This window comes from Aphis gossypii, chromosome 2, assembly GCF_020184175.1.
Source record: "Aphis gossypii isolate Hap1 chromosome 2, ASM2018417v2, whole genome shotgun sequence".
Classification (NCBI taxonomy): domain Eukaryota; kingdom Metazoa; phylum Arthropoda; class Insecta; order Hemiptera; family Aphididae; genus Aphis; species Aphis gossypii.
The window spans coordinates 86859972-86878013 of record NC_065531.1 but is presented as its reverse complement, the minus strand read 5'-3'; the positions used below and the strand labels follow the sequence as shown (position 1 = coordinate 86878013).

General features: G+C 26.1%; 1 protein-coding gene across 1 annotated transcript in view; it reads left to right on the top strand.

Annotated features, from left to right (window-relative positions):
* LOC114119119 (protein draper-like) overlaps nt 1-17682 on the top strand; it is a 34361-nt gene extending 16679 nt beyond the window's left edge. The window contains exons 2-18 of the mRNA XM_027980598.2: nt 1549-1751; nt 4822-4951; nt 6107-6275; nt 6338-6584; nt 6758-6878; nt 7499-7636; nt 7695-7906; nt 8117-8283; nt 8602-8838; nt 12187-12351; nt 12514-12723; nt 14192-14344; nt 14419-14595; nt 14713-14823; nt 15527-15742; nt 16062-16376; nt 16617-17682. Of these exons, the coding sequence (XP_027836399.1) occupies nt 1633-1751; nt 4822-4951; nt 6107-6275; nt 6338-6584; nt 6758-6878; nt 7499-7636; nt 7695-7906; nt 8117-8283; nt 8602-8838; nt 12187-12351; nt 12514-12723; nt 14192-14344; nt 14419-14595; nt 14713-14823; nt 15527-15742; nt 16062-16376; nt 16617-16732 (3003 nt within the window). The 5' untranslated portion in view covers nt 1549-1632 and the 3' untranslated portion in view covers nt 16733-17682. The remainder of the gene's footprint in view (nt 1-1548; nt 1752-4821; nt 4952-6106; nt 6276-6337; nt 6585-6757; nt 6879-7498; nt 7637-7694; nt 7907-8116; nt 8284-8601; nt 8839-12186; nt 12352-12513; nt 12724-14191; nt 14345-14418; nt 14596-14712; nt 14824-15526; nt 15743-16061; nt 16377-16616) is intronic.
* The last annotated feature ends 360 nt before the right edge of the window (nt 17683-18042 follow it).

Genomic DNA, 18042 nt, shown 5'->3' with positions numbered 1-18042 from the left:
ATGTCTCGACCGAACGGAAGCATTTTTTCTTCTATAATATTACAGTACTCGTTCGCTTAAGTTAGATTATTCCTATACTTAACATAATATAAACTTGGTGCGCAATTACCACATCGCATGGCGCAATCAATCCATCGATTGCTATTATTGCGTTGTATACATCACGTACGAAACATCGATATAAGAAAGTGCAACACAGTTATACCTCGTCGATCGATGTGTCGCACAGAAACAATTACTGTGTGGTGTAGACCTAACCTATACATATGTCCTATAACCACCTATAATATTATTTATATGTAAGTACTAAGTAGTCAAAACGGTTAGGCGCCTGAGGAATTATATAGTGTAGTATTACTGCAAGACCTGTATATATTGTTCCTGGTATTATGTTACGAGTAAAAACAATTTGTGTCTTTTTTTATATTAACCTGTGTTTAGTTAAGTCTTGTTTAGTCAAATGCAGTGACATTTCGATGAATATTTTAGCTTTTTGCATAATTTATATTTCTTAGTATTCTTTATAAGACAGTCATTTTTATTATCGATATTATAAATATCATATAAATATTAAAAAAAGTTATTATTATTATTATTATAATATATATATATATATATATATATATATTATATATATATGTATATATTTATATTATTATTTATAAATATTTATAAATAATATTTAAAAAATATGAAGAAAAGATTGTTATACTTCTATCAAAATATATTAAAATGTATGACATGTTCAATGTTCATTACGCTGGGTCCAAATTTATAAAAAAATATAATTATAACTGTATAAGTATTACAATTTATAATACAGGTATTATACATATTGTATATTTTAATATATTTATTAATAAAATGTTTTAAATTAAAAGCTATCTATTATATAGTTTGAGTAATATCATTCGTTTATTACACGTACTATATAATATGATACCTAAACAATATTCTTTCGTGGACACTTAGATTTTATTGTTGGTTATTTTACGATTTGTTTATTATTTTATAATTTGTTTGATCTTTAACGGATTTCCTCATTCTAAAAACTGATAAATTTAGTTATTGTGATTGGTTTGTTAGCATATCGCTCCATTACAGAGTTATCGTACGATAAATGATTGACATTTCAAAACAAATGATTTTATAACATTTCATTTTTTCATGTAATATATAATATATATTATTATAGCTTAGCACCACAGTAACGCTTGTACGAAAAAAAAAATTGATGTTTTATGAATTATAATTAATAATGTATTTACCGTTTTAACTTTTAACCTTACTACTTCACATTTATTATGTATTACACAATACGATTAACAAGACGTTTTAGTTCAATAATTTAGCCAGACTCTTGTCTAAGAAAGTATCTACATAAGTGTAAAAAAAAACAATTGTGTATCTATTCCCGTACGAAAAAGTGAATTATTATCATATACTATTTTCGTTGATCTGATAACATAAAGTAGACACGCTATTTAAGAAATTGAAAGTATGATTTAATTCACTAATTTATTTTAAATTGCTTTGTTATTTTTACAGATACATAATGAAAAATCATTTGATCAATCACGACCATGTAAATTGACAATTTTCATTAAACGTGATCGGTGATAATTATCCATCATGATACGTTATTCTAATTTGGGCATATACGCTGTGGCGTTGTTACTTGCCCACCTGTGTTATTCAGCTCAATCGGAAATTGAACTTAAAGGATCTAATGTTTGTACCAGATTAGAAACGTAAGTGCATTTTTATTTAAACATTTATCTATAGTTTGTTGATTTAATCCTATATTGCTATTAAATAAATTCCCTGGATTGAATTAATTTACTTGATATTATTTCATATAAGTTGACGGAAGTTATTATGAAATTGACAAAAATGTTACTTAGGCGTGACCATGTTTAATTATTTAACAACAATTCATTAAATTTAATAATAGATTAAATAAATTACTTTTCTAAAGTAAAATGTACAATTAAAATGTTTTGAAATATTCTATAAAAGTGAATGAATCTAGTTTTAAATTCAGAACAAAGCGAGAATTTCAATGCTTTTACTGCAGCTACGTAATTTATTTTATTTATTAGCTAGTTTGTTTCTATTGTTATTTATTCTAGAAGTAAGAGTATTTATACTTAAGTACCGATTGAAATTTATTATCGAATGAAATATTTGTCTAGTTTCTACTTTATTAGAGTTTAAAAGTTAAAATATATTTTTTTATTCGAATTTTTGAAATGAACATATAAATTATTAGAGTAGATTGTTTTTTTTTATCAGCTTTTGAGTTTTATTATCATAAAATGCATATTTTCATTATTGAGATATGCAAGTTGGATGCAAATAATATAGTCGTATTTTAGATTCTGAACGGAGTGATGAATGTATTGATTTTACAATGATGTGTTTTTTTTTTGTGTGTGTTTGTGTACAGCATAACTAGTCGAAATAATGCTTCAATTTCATACTTTGGGGGTGGTTTCCGATGAAAAAGTGAATATCCTTGGTACATTCTAGAGGTCAAAATTAAACATTTTCCAACAGTTTTCAAAAAAATTAAAAAAATCGAAAACAACAAAAAAAAAAAATGACAGAAAAACGGGAATTTTCACGTAAAACCAGTTTTCGATCAAATCGATTTTTTTATATAGTTGTAATTCAATAACTAATCACTGTAAATACTTGAAATATTCACCAAATGTTTAGGTTAGTGTTATCTATATACAGTTAACTTTTCAAAAATGTTTGACTTTTTTGAGTTATTTATAGACCATTGAAATTTTCGGTTTTTATGAGAATTTTTTTTTAAAGTGTCGATAAAAAAATGTTGGATGACCAAAAAGTACTTGAAAATTTAATACAAAGTTCCTCATAAATTATTCTTATAGTGATTAAAAAATTATAAAAATACATAGGCACAATTTTTTTTATTAGCATTTGAAGTTCGTCAAAACCATGAAAATTTGCAAATTATTTTGTAGGGATAATTCATAACAATTTTTGTAAAAGTAGCTAAAAGTTGAAAATCCAATACGAGATTTTCAATAAGTTTAGCTTATACTAATTATAAAAGAACTTAAATTCTGGTGTATTCAGGCCATTAAAACATATACCACCTTTTTCACTAACCATTCAAAATGATATCCTAGGATGACAAATCATCTTCGTTCAGAATCGTTTTTCATATACAATGATACCTATCATTGTATTCAAATTTAACACTACTATAATATATAATAATGATCCATACGGCATCCAATGTACAGCAGAGTGGTACTCACTTACCCGTTTTTTTTTTTTATTGATCTTATGCTGCAACTCAGCAGTAAAGGCCATTAGTTACTGTGTCTTAATTATTATTTAAAATTATTAACCTAACCTCAATTTTAAAATTCAATTATATTTTGTTCATTTTGTTCATTTTAAGAATTTTATGATTTTCTTGTTTTGCTTCGGGTTCGATCTCAGAGCTGCGTCGAGTTCTAGTCATGTTGAGTTTTATTTGCTCCTATTAGTATAGTTGATATTCCGTTGATATTCTTGACTATGAGTTGTGAGACACATGCTTATTTGCAGATGGGAGTTTTTGTTTTGGACATACAAAATCAATGAGTTACCCTTGAGTATCCGACTCTTAGTCGGCTTATAGTGGTTTCTTCCTTTTGATAGAGATTAGGGGTTTCCCATCTGACGGTTTTCCTTTAAGCTTATGTAATTTTGTATTCTGGTTGTTGTATAAAGTAATAATAGTTAATTATTGTGGGCTATTCAAATTGTTATCAAATTTTCTTATGTATTTGTAGCTTACTTATAGACTTAAAAAAAAAAATCATACATTCATTCGGATAAAAGGAGATGCATAAATTCCCATAATTATGTGTTAGTTAAGAAATGCAATACCTTTAGAGTGTGTTGATTTTAGAATTGAAACGGTTATCCTAATCGAATATTGAATAATGCATGGACGATGTACTAATAAAATGTTTTTTGTTTAAATGTGGACATAATTTAATTATATTATATTATAAACAAATTAAATATCATTATGTTTTTGTTTAACATTTTAGTTGTTAAAAATAAACCTAATAACACTATATAATATTTATTGTCAATAAAATTATAATATTCTGTTTTAAATACTTCTTAATTTGTATATGAACAATTTTAGACCGTGGAATATATTAAAGCTTTGCTATGAATAATAAAGTTAAGTTATAGTAGAAAAATAATATTGTTATAAAATAACTTTATTTTTTTTTTTTTTAATAATTAACATTTAATATTTCTATTAAAATAATTTGTTTTTGATTAATTAATAATTATATACTATTATTCATACAAATATAGTTAATTAAAAATAAAATATTAAAATAGTTAATATAGTTATTTGCATGTTTATAATAATAGTAATAATAATATTACTAAAATAAACCATATGGTTACAATTTCCCATATTGCAGAAAGTGAATTTTTTAACTTAGGAACGCGTGTTAATGAATATACTTGTGGTGCTATCTAAAATTTATAATCCGTAATTTGTAATTTGTTATCGAAAATGTTAAGAAACGAAATATGTAGGTATAGGTACATAATGTTTTTAACTTATAATTTACGTTGAAGTATGTGTATATACACATCTTTATAGTTTTATATTTCTTTAAATGTAGCCTTTAGAATAAAATAATTACTAGATAAAATTACTTATAATTATTTAGTTAATATAAATTTATAAAATTTATAAGACGATAGTTTTTATGCTCTGTTAATATATAAACTTTTATTAATTATTGTAACAATTTTTCTTAGGTATAATGTGACGGTCAATATTACTGAATTGAAACCATACCAAGTACGAGAGTCGTATTTTTGTTTTACAGACTTCAAACTAAAATGTTCCAGATACCGAATTGTTATGAAATCGATTGTTTCACAGCAGGTAAATTCATATAAAAATCTGAATTTTTGTATAATCAATACTATTTATAATTACAGTACATTTGTAATATTTATTTTAGGTTTGCAATACTTAATACCTCGATAGTTACTATTTTTAGTTATTAATTTTTTTTATTAAAATAATATTATATCTGTTTAAAAAAAAAAAAACTTTAATTTATGTAATCAACTACATAACTAAATTAGTAGTACTTTATGAAAAAAACGTTAAAGTTTATCTTAAAGCTTATAATGTATAAATTATATGAATTATGATTTATCTTGTACAATATAATTATACTTTTGGTATAATATATATGTAGTAGTAATATTAATAGGTATCGACTCAGTTAGAAAATAGTTCAATTAATAAAACTTGTTAGGTACAGGATATATTTTTTTAAATATTTGAACAATGCATTGTTATAAAGTACAAACAATTAGTTTGTAAATTTGTTTATTATGTTTACTATATTATAATAAAATATGCCTACTGTTTTGTGAGAGAAAAAAATTTAAAACCATTTAAAATTTTTCTAGCTATTTAATTACTACTTTCTGCTTTAATATTGTTTCTTATTGAAATTCTTTTAATAGAAATGTATGTACTTAGGTACTTAGCTCAATATGTTTTTTTTAAATCATTATTATTTTTTGGCTAAAAACATATTTAGTAATTTTTATATTTTTATTCAATTACTTGATTGCTATATATTAGCTGTAGACTTCAAGTTTTAGTATAGCTTACTCTTATATATGGTTTTATTGTCCCACTTGAGTTACTTAAGTGTTATGCCTTATGCATACAAACTAAATTAATATTAATATTTATATTTAAACTTTAAAAATTTGTCAACTATTTTTTTGTGTACGTGAATCAATACTTAAACTTAAATATACAAATTTTTTTTTCCTTAATTTGTACTTGTAAAATTTATTTTAATACTTTAAATTTAATCAAACATTTTAATTTACGTTTTGTTTTTTTCATAATATTTTTAGTACATTTGTCATGAACTATTATTTTAGTATTTTGCTTTTTTTATTAAATACATTATTTATATTGTTATATATTAACAGTTTGTTAATGTTTAATTGTAGATACTCTTTACGAGTTTTGTTTGAATGAATAATTTTATGTGTATTACATTTATAGGTCCTAGAAAAAAAAAAGCCTGTTGAAGAATGCTGTGAAGGATTTGTTATATCACCAAATAAAACTAATTGCATTCCAGTTTGTCAGAATAACTGTGAGCATGGTACTTGCACGTCTCCAAATATTTGTAAATGTGATGACAACTATGGAGGACCTTATTGCAATAAAAGTAATAATAAATAATACTAAAAATATTGTCAGAATCTATGAGTATAATTTGTTTATGTGTAGCATGCCCAACTGGAAAATTCGGCGAGTTCTGCACAGAAAATTGTCAGTGTGAAAATGGTTCACCGTGTGATCCGTATGATGGACAGTGCAAATGCTTAGCAGGTTGGACAGGAGTTGACTGTTCAGAGAAATGTTCACCCCATAACTTTGGCATCAACTGTGTCGAAGAATGTCCTTGTAAAAACGGTGCTATATGTGATCCAGTCACTGGAAAATGTGACTGTCCGCCGGGTTTTAGAGGACCACTGTAAGTACAACATTTTGAGCATTAAGTTATTTTTTTATTTTGGAACAGACCTATACAATTTTATCTTTAACTTTTTCTCCAATTTGTTATGTGTTGAAACCAATCGTGAAAATCGCACTTCTGAAAATAAACCAGATGTATAGTATAAAATATATTATTAATTCCAATTATAGATGTGATCAGAGATGTCCTTCTGGTCGTCACGGAGATGAGTGTCAGAGTGAATGCAAATGTCAGAATTCAGGTAGTTGTGATCCACAAACTGGTCATTGTTTATGCTCTTCCGGCTGGACGGTATGTAACATTCAAATATTTATTTAAAAGTATCACATTATAAAATATCCTTGATGAGAATTAAATATGCAATGATTTTCGTTTAACTTATTCTTTTTCTTATCGTTAAGGTTTATTGATTATCCATTAGATTGTTAAATGCAATCAGACCGGAATAAAATCCATGATTATTTCACTGTGTCAAATAGATAAATAACATTGATATTTTTTTTATAAATAATTTATAGCATGCCACATCAAGTTTTTTATAAGATTACTAAAAAAAAACAATTGAAAAGAAAGTATTTAAAAGTAATTAGATACTTATGAATTGATTTGGGTTTTTACCTTTGTAATAAATAACAAAATAAGCACTATTAAATTGGAGTTAATTTTATTTAATATACATAGTTAAAACTATTTTAAATGTAACTTTAATTTAATGTTAAAAAATAAGTTTATTTATTTTATTTTTATTAGGAAAATGGTTAGTTAACTAATGATGTATAAAAAAAAGTATGATAAAAGTTAATTAGTTCGCTACTGTTGTACATTAATACCATTGATAAGTTTGAATCTTAAAATATCCTTGGATAAAATAATAAAAATTATACATTACAATAATACAATTTTATTTTTAGGGAATGGTGTGTGGAGAAAAATGTGAGCCTGGAAAATGGGGAGTTAATTGCAGTAAGTCGTGTGATTGTTTTAATGAAGGTAATTGCCACCATATTACTGGACAATGTCAATGTATGCCTGGATATTATGGTGAAAAGGTAATAAACATTTTTTTAGAGTTAAATTTCAAACGATAATTTGTATGTTTTGGTTAAGTGCAAAGATATTTGCCCGGAAGGAATGTATGGTCCAAATTGTTTGAACAATTGTAATTGTCCAGAAAACTCTTACTGTGAACCAAAACATGGAAAATGTATATGTGAAAAAGGTTGGAAAGGTGATAAATGTTCCAAACGAATATGCCCAGATGGTCTTTATGGGGAAAGATGTGACAAAATATGTCAATGCGTTGTAGAAAATACCAATTCGTAAGTAAAAGTCTTAAATGTTAATAAATTTACTTTGACTTATTAAAACAAAAAATAGCCTAGAATTGTAAATTAGTGTCAGTGAACCACGTCCTTCTATCAAACTGTCTAGTTTCGTATACTTTAACCCCCTCTCATGTTACTTATTGTATAAATTGTATAACAAATTCTTGTTTGCTTTAAAAATAAAATAAAAAATATTAATTTTAGGTGTCATCCGTGGAAAGGAACTTGTGATTGTGTAGCTGGTTGGGATGGTCCGACGTGTTCTAGAACATGCCCTTTGTATACTTACGGCGAAAAGTGTCGAAGAAAATGTGATTGTTACAACAACGCACAATGTTTGGCTAATAACGGCACATGCATATGTGGTCCTGGTATGTTATAAGTCAATAATTCTCGAACATTATGGCCCCTAGTAATTAGTATATCAATTATATGTTTATTAATCTTTTTAATTTGATAATATTTTGACTACAGTTAACAATTTGATAAATTGCGTTTGTATACTCAATATTTTAAAATTAGTTTTATTAGTAAATTAAATAAATAAAAACAAAATTGAGTAAATAATATTAATTCCGCAATGCATTTTTTGAAATACTATACTAGGTACGCTCGTTTAAATGATGATTTTTTTTGACGTACGTACATACTTTACTTTTAGTTGGATAATAATGTAATTGTTATTTTAGGTTATCGTGGGCCCTTGTGTAACGTAACCTGTCCCGAAGGTACGTTCGGTGAGAACTGTAACAATCAGTGTCAATGTAACAATGGAGCCAAGTGTTCCCCTGAATCTGGTATGTGCTTATGTCCTCCTGGGTGGAGAGGGCAGCAATGTGATTTGCCGTGTGAAAAGTCATTTTACGGGGAAAATTGTAAAAACGAATGTCAATGTAAAAATGATGCAGCGTGTAGTCCCATTGATGGTAAATACTAAATACTAAAACAATTATATAATATCACATAAGAAATATTTCTTATTTTAAATAAAATATAAAAATGTTGATCATATATTCATATTTTTACTATGATCAAACATATGTGTCTACTACTTACTAATAACACACGTCATAACCGTGTTTTATCACGTATTATGGTATTATATATCAATATAATTACATTTATTAATCTAAATAAGTAAGGTGTTAATTATAATTTAAAATGGTTTGTAAAAAAATATTGATTCACAGAAATTCGACAATGAAATATATTATAATACAATTGAACTCTAAATTTAGAATATTGTTAAAAATGTCGTATAGATTTTATTGATGTAATTGGACTTTTCCAAAAAATATCTTATGGTAATTAGTTTTAAATGGCTTAATAGTTATTTTTAAATTACTTACTGTTTTTAAATTAGTATAAAATGCTCCCTACCTATATGTATTTCTAGATTTTCAAATTGTCAATATCAATTAAATTTTAATTTCAAATAAAATCGAGGATGCTATTATCAAAATAGTTCATACTTTAATAGATTTTATTATTATTATTTTATTATTTTATTTTATTTAATATACTATTCACATATCATAATATTTGTACAGTGAAAACTGTCTAATGCGGAATACCATAGAACCCATCAAAAAATTCCGCTTTATTGATTAAAACGGAAAAATTCATCCGGCTTATAAATTCATAACATTTTTTCATATTACAAAATTAGTTTATAACATTTATAATTTTTATTTTTGAGTTGGAGACTAATTATAAATTTAATTTATTACTTTACTTTTTATAACATATTTTAAATTAATTATAGAATTATTTTATCACAGAATTATATAAGTAATTTATTATTATTACATACGTATGAAAGTTGGGAATTAAATTTAAACATTTAGCTTTTCCAAAAATCATGTATATTTTTTTTATTTTGTCACTGTTATTGCTACTTTTCCTTCTGTATGTTGTTTAATTGAAGAAATTTCACAGCTATATATACGCGATAAGTTTATTTCGCAAATACGATAACCAAAAATACAAATTACCCAACTGATGTATATAGTGCAGTTTTATCTCAATTATCGTTTTACAATGTACCTACATACTCATATCAACGTAATATGATGCGTTTCATATGTACGGCTTGAAAATGGAAAGTTTCTGCTTGGATGGAACCTATAAAATTGTTCTGTTTCCGCGTTAGTAAGGCTCCGTTTTATTGAGGTTCAACGTCTATATAAAACTGTAGGAAAATGCTGGGACTATAGAACAATTCCGTATTGTCCCGGATAGTTTTCCGTTTTATTCAGGGTCTTTATTAGATCGTTTTCACTGTATAATATTATATGTAAAGTAACAACTGAAAAATATTTATGGCCGTAAATATTAAAATCGACTTAGTGAGTATAATAATAAACGCCCCATTGATGGATATGTTTATTAATTGAGTTGTTTAACTATTACGACAAGTTTGCCTAGCTATAATACATCCATTATGAAGTTCTCACGCTAAACGTATGAATGTTAAAATAATTGATAGTTTATTTTTATTTAGTATATTTTATTATTATATTAACCACATAACATTTCAACATTTTTATGATAAATTAATACCTAATTAATTTATGTGTAGTGTTCTTCAAATTGTGATGTCAATGGTATTTTAGTATTTATAAATACAATTAAATACAAGAAACGTAAAATCAATATTTTAAGTATATTATAATATTCTGGATATTATGTACATAGATAATGAGTTTTATTGATGTAGTTTATGACTGTAAATCGTTTTCTTATCACTATTTTTCATGTCGATCTTTTTTGTAAGACAATTGCAAATTATTCGATTTTTTGGCTATGCATCATTCGCATTTCATTTACCTTACGTTAAATTATCTTATTATCTATTTCACATCAACGTATTTAGTAATATAACTGAAAAAAATTAGGAGCACTTAAAAGCTCATAACTTTAAGATCAACGTTTGACTTTATCATATTATTAAATTTTCAAATATTGTGTTGGCATAATTAATTAAGATTAAAAAATTAAAGTATACGTGTGACTTATAACTACCACTATGACTCTACTACATTTTAATACGTGATGTTTAATTTATGCACTTTTTTAAAATTGTAATAATTTAAAGTTTATCTTCAAAAAGTTTTATTCTTCAATAATATGTTGATACGTAAACAATCTACGATAGATTAGCTTAGATAAACAAACAATATGTATACAATAATTACTGGCCTACTTTATTTTCAGAGTATTGTAACACTTTGAAATTCGCTATTATTAAAAGGAATAAATATATTTTTTTTATAGATGATCAATTTACTTTTTAAATGTATTCATTTTTTGTCAATCGAAAAATGGTTTAGGTTTTCAAGAAACTTATAACTTATTTACTAAACTATTATTAGATTAATATTGATATTTTATCTTGGTTTTTATGAAAAATGTTTATTTTTATAGTTTATAGGAGTATGAGATGTATGTAGTTGATTTGGAAAAAGATTCCAAATTTATCATACGATTTTAGTTTATTTCGAAAATTTAATTTAGATTTATTATATGTGAGGCTTTCTTGTGTTTTGGTTTAGAATTTTCTGTTGAAGAAATTGTTGTTTCTAAAGTTAAATATTTTTTTAACACTGGACATTATTTTTAATTTCTGGGTGATTTCCAAGGTAGAGTACCTACGTATATATTTTGTTGGTTAATTGCTATTTTTTTTTATAATAAGTATGAAATTTGGCACAATATACAACTTTTATTAATACTATAGTAAGATTTTGTATGTCCATAACCCTGGTAGTTTATAATACACTGGAGGATTGGTTGCTTAATCACATGGGCTCAATTTTTATCTTCGTTTTTCAAAATGAATTTAATTTAAAAATATTATTGTTATTTAATTATAATTAAAGACTCTAAATCAACAAAAAATAAAAACAATGGTGGTTCAATTTAATTATGCATGAAATTGGTAATATTTCTGGTCAATAATAAAAAAAAACAATTTTATTCTGAGTAATTCATTTTTTATGAAATGTATTAGTGTTATAGGATGTTATTAAAGTTATGAATAACGATGGGATAAGATTTGAGTTAGTAGATAGAGAAATCTGTTCATTTTTTATATTTTAAGTTTATAAACTCAATATATAATGGCGAAAATCGCCTTCTTTTTAAGCATTATATAGTAAGCTATGAAGTTCATCGAATATACGTGTGCCTAAGTTCAAGGTACCTATTGCTTAGTAATAATAAATTACAACTATCACTGTCAGTTGTATTAAATCGTTTGTTTATTGTTTCAGGTACTTGTACATGTCAACCGGGTTTTACTGGCGATAACTGTGATTCGGCTTGTCCACCTAAGACTTATGGCCGAGACTGTATGCAGACTTGCGAGTGTAACTGGGAAAATACAGCATCGTGCAACCCAGTAACTGGTGAATGCAAATGCGTCGAAGGCTGGAACGGTAAACGATGTCATACTTATATCTATCGAATTAGTGTTACAACTAAAATGCATAACAATATAATTTCGCGGCCGTGTCGACTAATATCTCACAATAGATCTCGCGACAGTCTGTGTTATAATAGCACGCTCATTGTTGAATTAATTGTATTTACATTTTAAGGTGTTCATTGTGAGACGCTATGCCCACCCGGCACTTATGGCGAAGAATGTCAGAATGAATGCGAATGCCACAACGACAGTTCGTGCGACCAAAAGTCTGCTAAGTGTACGTGCACTCGAGGCTGGGAAGGGCTCAAGTGCGATTTGCCATGCAAGCCGGGCAAGTATGGTTTCGGATGCAAGGAGGAATGCGCAGAAAGACATTTAGACGGTAAGTCGTTTTCTTTGTTTATAATCTATCTATATTGTATTACATTTAAAAGCAAATGATTTTTTTTTAATGATATAAATATATACGTTCTTATTCAAAATGTATTTCATTTATAATCTTTATTAAAATTGAATAAACTTCATATATGTACTTGTGTAAATCCTTTATTTTTCAATATTTTTGTTAAATGATTAATTTTTTGCGTTCATTTTGAATGTAGATATTATGATATAAATTGATAAAAGCTTGCAAATACTATGTGTTGTCAGTGTTCTGTTTAAAATAATATAGGTACTATGTAAAATACTCATATTATATGCTATTTATCATCAATTATCGCTGATAGATCGTTAAATTACTATTACTCGTCAATGCTTATTTATTATTAATAGCATAGTACATAATACAATATTATGTTAATGTGTTTTTAATAAATAGATTGATCAATGATCATCAATCCATAGTTGACTGAAGAAATCATTTATTAATTGATAGAAACTTTACATATTTTTAATTTTTTTATCTTAACTTCCACTACTTTCAGTTAGGTACTTTTACTAATTTACATAAATATACTATAAGGTTTCATTATTGTTTTTGCAAGTGCGTTAGTATTATTTATGTTGACCCAAAATCCAAACTCTAGATCAATTATACAATATATATTTTATGTATAAACTGTTAAAGCAATTTCGTTTGGGCGTATAGTGTCATGGGCACTTAATAGTTAGGCTCATCAGAACTTGGTATATCACGACGCAGTTCATCTAGAATTTAGAGTTGAAGTATGACATTTTATTAACAGATGTATAGATACAAACAATTAATAAGTGATTTGAACTATTCAATCTAGTTATACTTGCACCTGAAATGAAACTCGCTGTTTTATGTTTTAGTTAATAAATCGTCATTGAGTATGTCATCAATGTATCTTTATTAGATTCAAAGCTAAGATTGTTGGAAACTATTCCCGCCTCCAGTTTTTATTTTTCCTATAAACCAAAATACTTTTTGATATAGTTATATAATATGCACAATATTATGGGCATGCATTATTTTAGAACGTTATTTTTTCGAATATGTTTTTGAGCATTTAATCACTATAAACAGTTAAGAATAATTGCTCTTATAAAATCTTTAATTTTTAAAATATTATTTGTATAACCTTTATTTTGCTATGAAACAAATACATTAGTGCTTTTAACAGATATCACATAAGTGTCCAAATATAAGGTGACCTACTAACTCTTGTATTAGTATTTTTTATATACATGATAATATGTAGTTTGTGATTAATGATTACTCTAGTCGTCGAGATTCGTGTATACATTTTAAGTTTAAGATGAAAAAGATTAATTTAAAATTTCTGTGTATATATAAACCTTGTATATAGTAATAAGTAGCGTTTACTTAGTACTTACTTAGTACTTATACAGTTGTACTTAAGTTTCAATTTTCGTTTCTTCAGATAACTTGTCGTGCGACCATGTGACTGGAAAATTCGAATGCCGCCCCGGTTACATCGGGCCAATATGCCAGCACGCTTGTCCAGCAAAGTCATACGGTAGAGGATGTCTGAAAAAGTGTAACTGCGAATATGGCGATTGCCATCACGTCACTGGTAAGGATGACTTTTGTCGTCGATTTTAGGGATGCGTTTAAGCAAAGTGCATACATTTTCTTTTTTTTCTCTAGGTGCATGTCACTGTTACCCGGGCTGGACTGGTTCCAACTGCACGAAAGTATGTCCACCTGGCACGTACGGTATCAATTGTGGGCTCCCGTGTAAATGTTTAAACGGTGGTTCTTGTCGTGCCATTGATGGTGTTTGTCACTGTAAACCTGGATTTACCGGTCCCGCGTGTTCCGAAGGTCAGTATATTTTATTGTTTCAATTCGAATTTAATACGTGGAGAAACACTTATCTCTTTAGTATGCTACTACTGTCGTTAAATATTAAAATCTGACAAATTATTTACGATTTTACAGTATGTCCTGATCAGTATTATGGCGATCACTGTATGTCAATATGCAACTGTCCTAGTGAAAAATTTATCTGTCATGCCGTCGACGGATGTGTATGCAGACATGGATACACAGGTACCTCTAGAACTTTATATCTATCTGCCCATAATAAATCCACTATTCATATCTAATTTTTAAGTATATTTATTGTGTACTTTATTTATATATTTTATTTTGTGACTCTGATTCACTTTAAGTAGGTAAATTTAAACAAACAAAAAAAGAAAAAAAGTGAATTTTTGTAACCATAGGTATACATTGTATCATCAATTCTTTCAATGTACTTAATTTCATCTGTTATCGTTGGAACATTTCTTTAGTTAGGTATTTTCGTAATCAATTTACTGTATTTATGATACTAATACAATAATAATATTGAACCAGACTCATCAATAAATATTTTATATTTGTTATCTATAAATAAGTAGGTACCTGTTATAAATGTGTTGAACTCTTAATTTTTAATAATGATTATATAAATTAATCATGGTATAGGTAAATAATTTTATGATAGATTTTAATAACCTTAAAAGAATTGAGTTCCAGTGGTAAAAATATGAATACCAAATAATTACTTAAATATTGTCAGTTGATATTTTTTTAGTCAAAACTTATAAGTATCTACAATAAATAATTATTTTCATTATTGACTTGACTCTTTAAATATCATTGAATACTTGTAACTTTATAGATAACGTAAATGACGTGAAAACATTTCATTTAATGTTTTATTGTTAAATAATATATTGCATACTTACTAATATAACAAATGGTTTAGGTGAGAACTGTGATGAGCCATTAACTGACCGAATAGTTGGTACATTAGAAACTGAAAAGAGCTCTTCAAGTGCCTTTGCTGGAATATGTGTTGCTATTTTGGTAATAGCTGCATTTATTATGGTGTTACGATACTACCGTAATCGTGTTGCTGGTCTAAAAAATGTTATACATGCACACGTCCAATATGGAGCTGATCCACTTACCATAAATCAAGGTAAATAATGTATAAATATAAATAATAAACATAATAAATTGAATTAAATAGTATTTATTAAATTTAATTAATATATAAGGTAAACGGACGTCGTGAGTTAATCTGTGACTTTTATTTATTATCATAAGTGATCTTGCTTCTTGTTTCATATTAGAGTTAAAAATGTGTTTGCAATAAATAATATATTTTAAAACGTGTTTAAATTTTGAAGTATTAATAAATATTAAATACAGATATATTTTATAATTTAAAATATATACATATTTTATCCAACTGAATAACATTATTATCATTTGATGATTTTTATGCATACTTTCAGATCGATTCCATTTCGACAACCCTGTATATTCTTTTGGACAGGCTAACACAACAGTAGGAATGGTCAATGAGCACCAAACATTGAACAACTGTCAAATTAAAAATAATTTATCCAAGCCTAATAATTTGGTGAAAGCTGGTTGTTCGTCATCACTGATAGATGACAGTGATAGTTTTGGTATGCCATCAACTAGCTCTTCATCTTTCAAAAATATGGAAGCTGATTTAAACAATCCGAACATCTATCACAGTTTAGATGATTTGAAATCAGAAAATCTGTATGATGAGATTGAAGATAAAAAATTAGCAGCAGCGGGTGAGTTATTATTGAAATTAAAAGATAATAACTAATTGCAATATGATCAAATGTTATAATTTTTTAAAAATTTATCAAAAATAATAAATTGAGTTACGTTTTTTTTTTAACTGTAAAATCTCTGTTCGATTATAAATTTACGTTATTCCACATTGCTTACAAATAATAAACACATTATCATTTTAGATTGATTATTATTAATTTATACGTTAACATTAACTTTTAATATTTGTTAAATAGAACAAGAATACGACCATTTAGACTATCAGAGACCAAATGGTACATGGAAGCCTCACTATCAACGAATGTCGACAAGTTTAAAGGCTGAAAGTAAAAAGAATTTAAATACAGAATAAAACAAATTTAAATACAAGACTTGTCAGATTGTTCATGAAGTCCTAAATAACTGTCAATTTAAGATAATACTACGTGACTTTAGTTATCAACATTTATTTCTTCTTTTTTTTTATTTATATATTTTTATTGATAATGATTTACCTACTTTTTATTTAAAATTTAAATAATACCTTATCATATTATATTATGTATATTTTTTTTTCTACAAAATTGATATATTTTATTATTGAGGCGCTCTGTGATATTTTATTAATATACTTGCGTAGTCCATTGTTGATAGACTTTTAAAATTGTCTTTATGACTGAATATAAAACAAAAATTAAGAAACATATTTTAATTTTAAATGTAGGACATTTTATAAAAAAAGGTTTCCATAATATTATTGTATGTTCTTTTGAAGTGTTATTGTAAGTATCTCACATTGTATACATAATTATTATTAAAAACTTTTTTTCGTTTTATATGTAATTAAATGAAGAATTCATAATATTATCTTTATGTGGATATTACCTTCAATAATTTTTACTTCGATTGTTTTTTACTTAGATATAATATTATAGTATTAAGGAGTTCAAATTTTATTTGTTTGTAATAAATATAGGTCATGAGTTGATTTTGATCTATTCATATTTTATTCTGTTAATTTAATTGATTTAATTTAAACATTTATTATAATTGTACCTATATATATTATAATGAATAAATGTGCATTTATTTTATCCATTTATTTTTTGTATAGTATAAATCATAATAATTTTATAATATTATACTATTTCAAAATTGTAACCAAGGTTATGTAATACCTACCTTTAACCATTTGAAGCTAAAAAATACAAAATGGTTAGTACTAATCAAATGATTTACAATAATTTATATTATTAAATTACTATACATTTTTCATATGTTGAATGTTTGATGTTACCTATTATAATATATAACATCATACCATATTATCTATATTGTTTTAGTTTAAAAAATAAGTACCTACTAATAATACACATAGATCGCAAATGTCCTGTCCACTGTCACTCGTATTATTATGGCGATTTATTAATTTTTCCCTCTTCACTTCATCATTTATTTTGTTATAATCTATACTTATGAACTGAGGTATCGTATGAAAATTGAAAACAGGCCTGACTCAAGTGTTTAAACACATCTTGAAAATTTGAGTTTTGCAGCCCCTTACATATACTACATCAATATTTTTTTTTATCTATTATACAAAAATATTAAATGTCACGCTAGGCATGGCCCTATGTCGCCTACCTCTTGAGCTGGGCCTGATTGAAAAACAATCGATCTAAC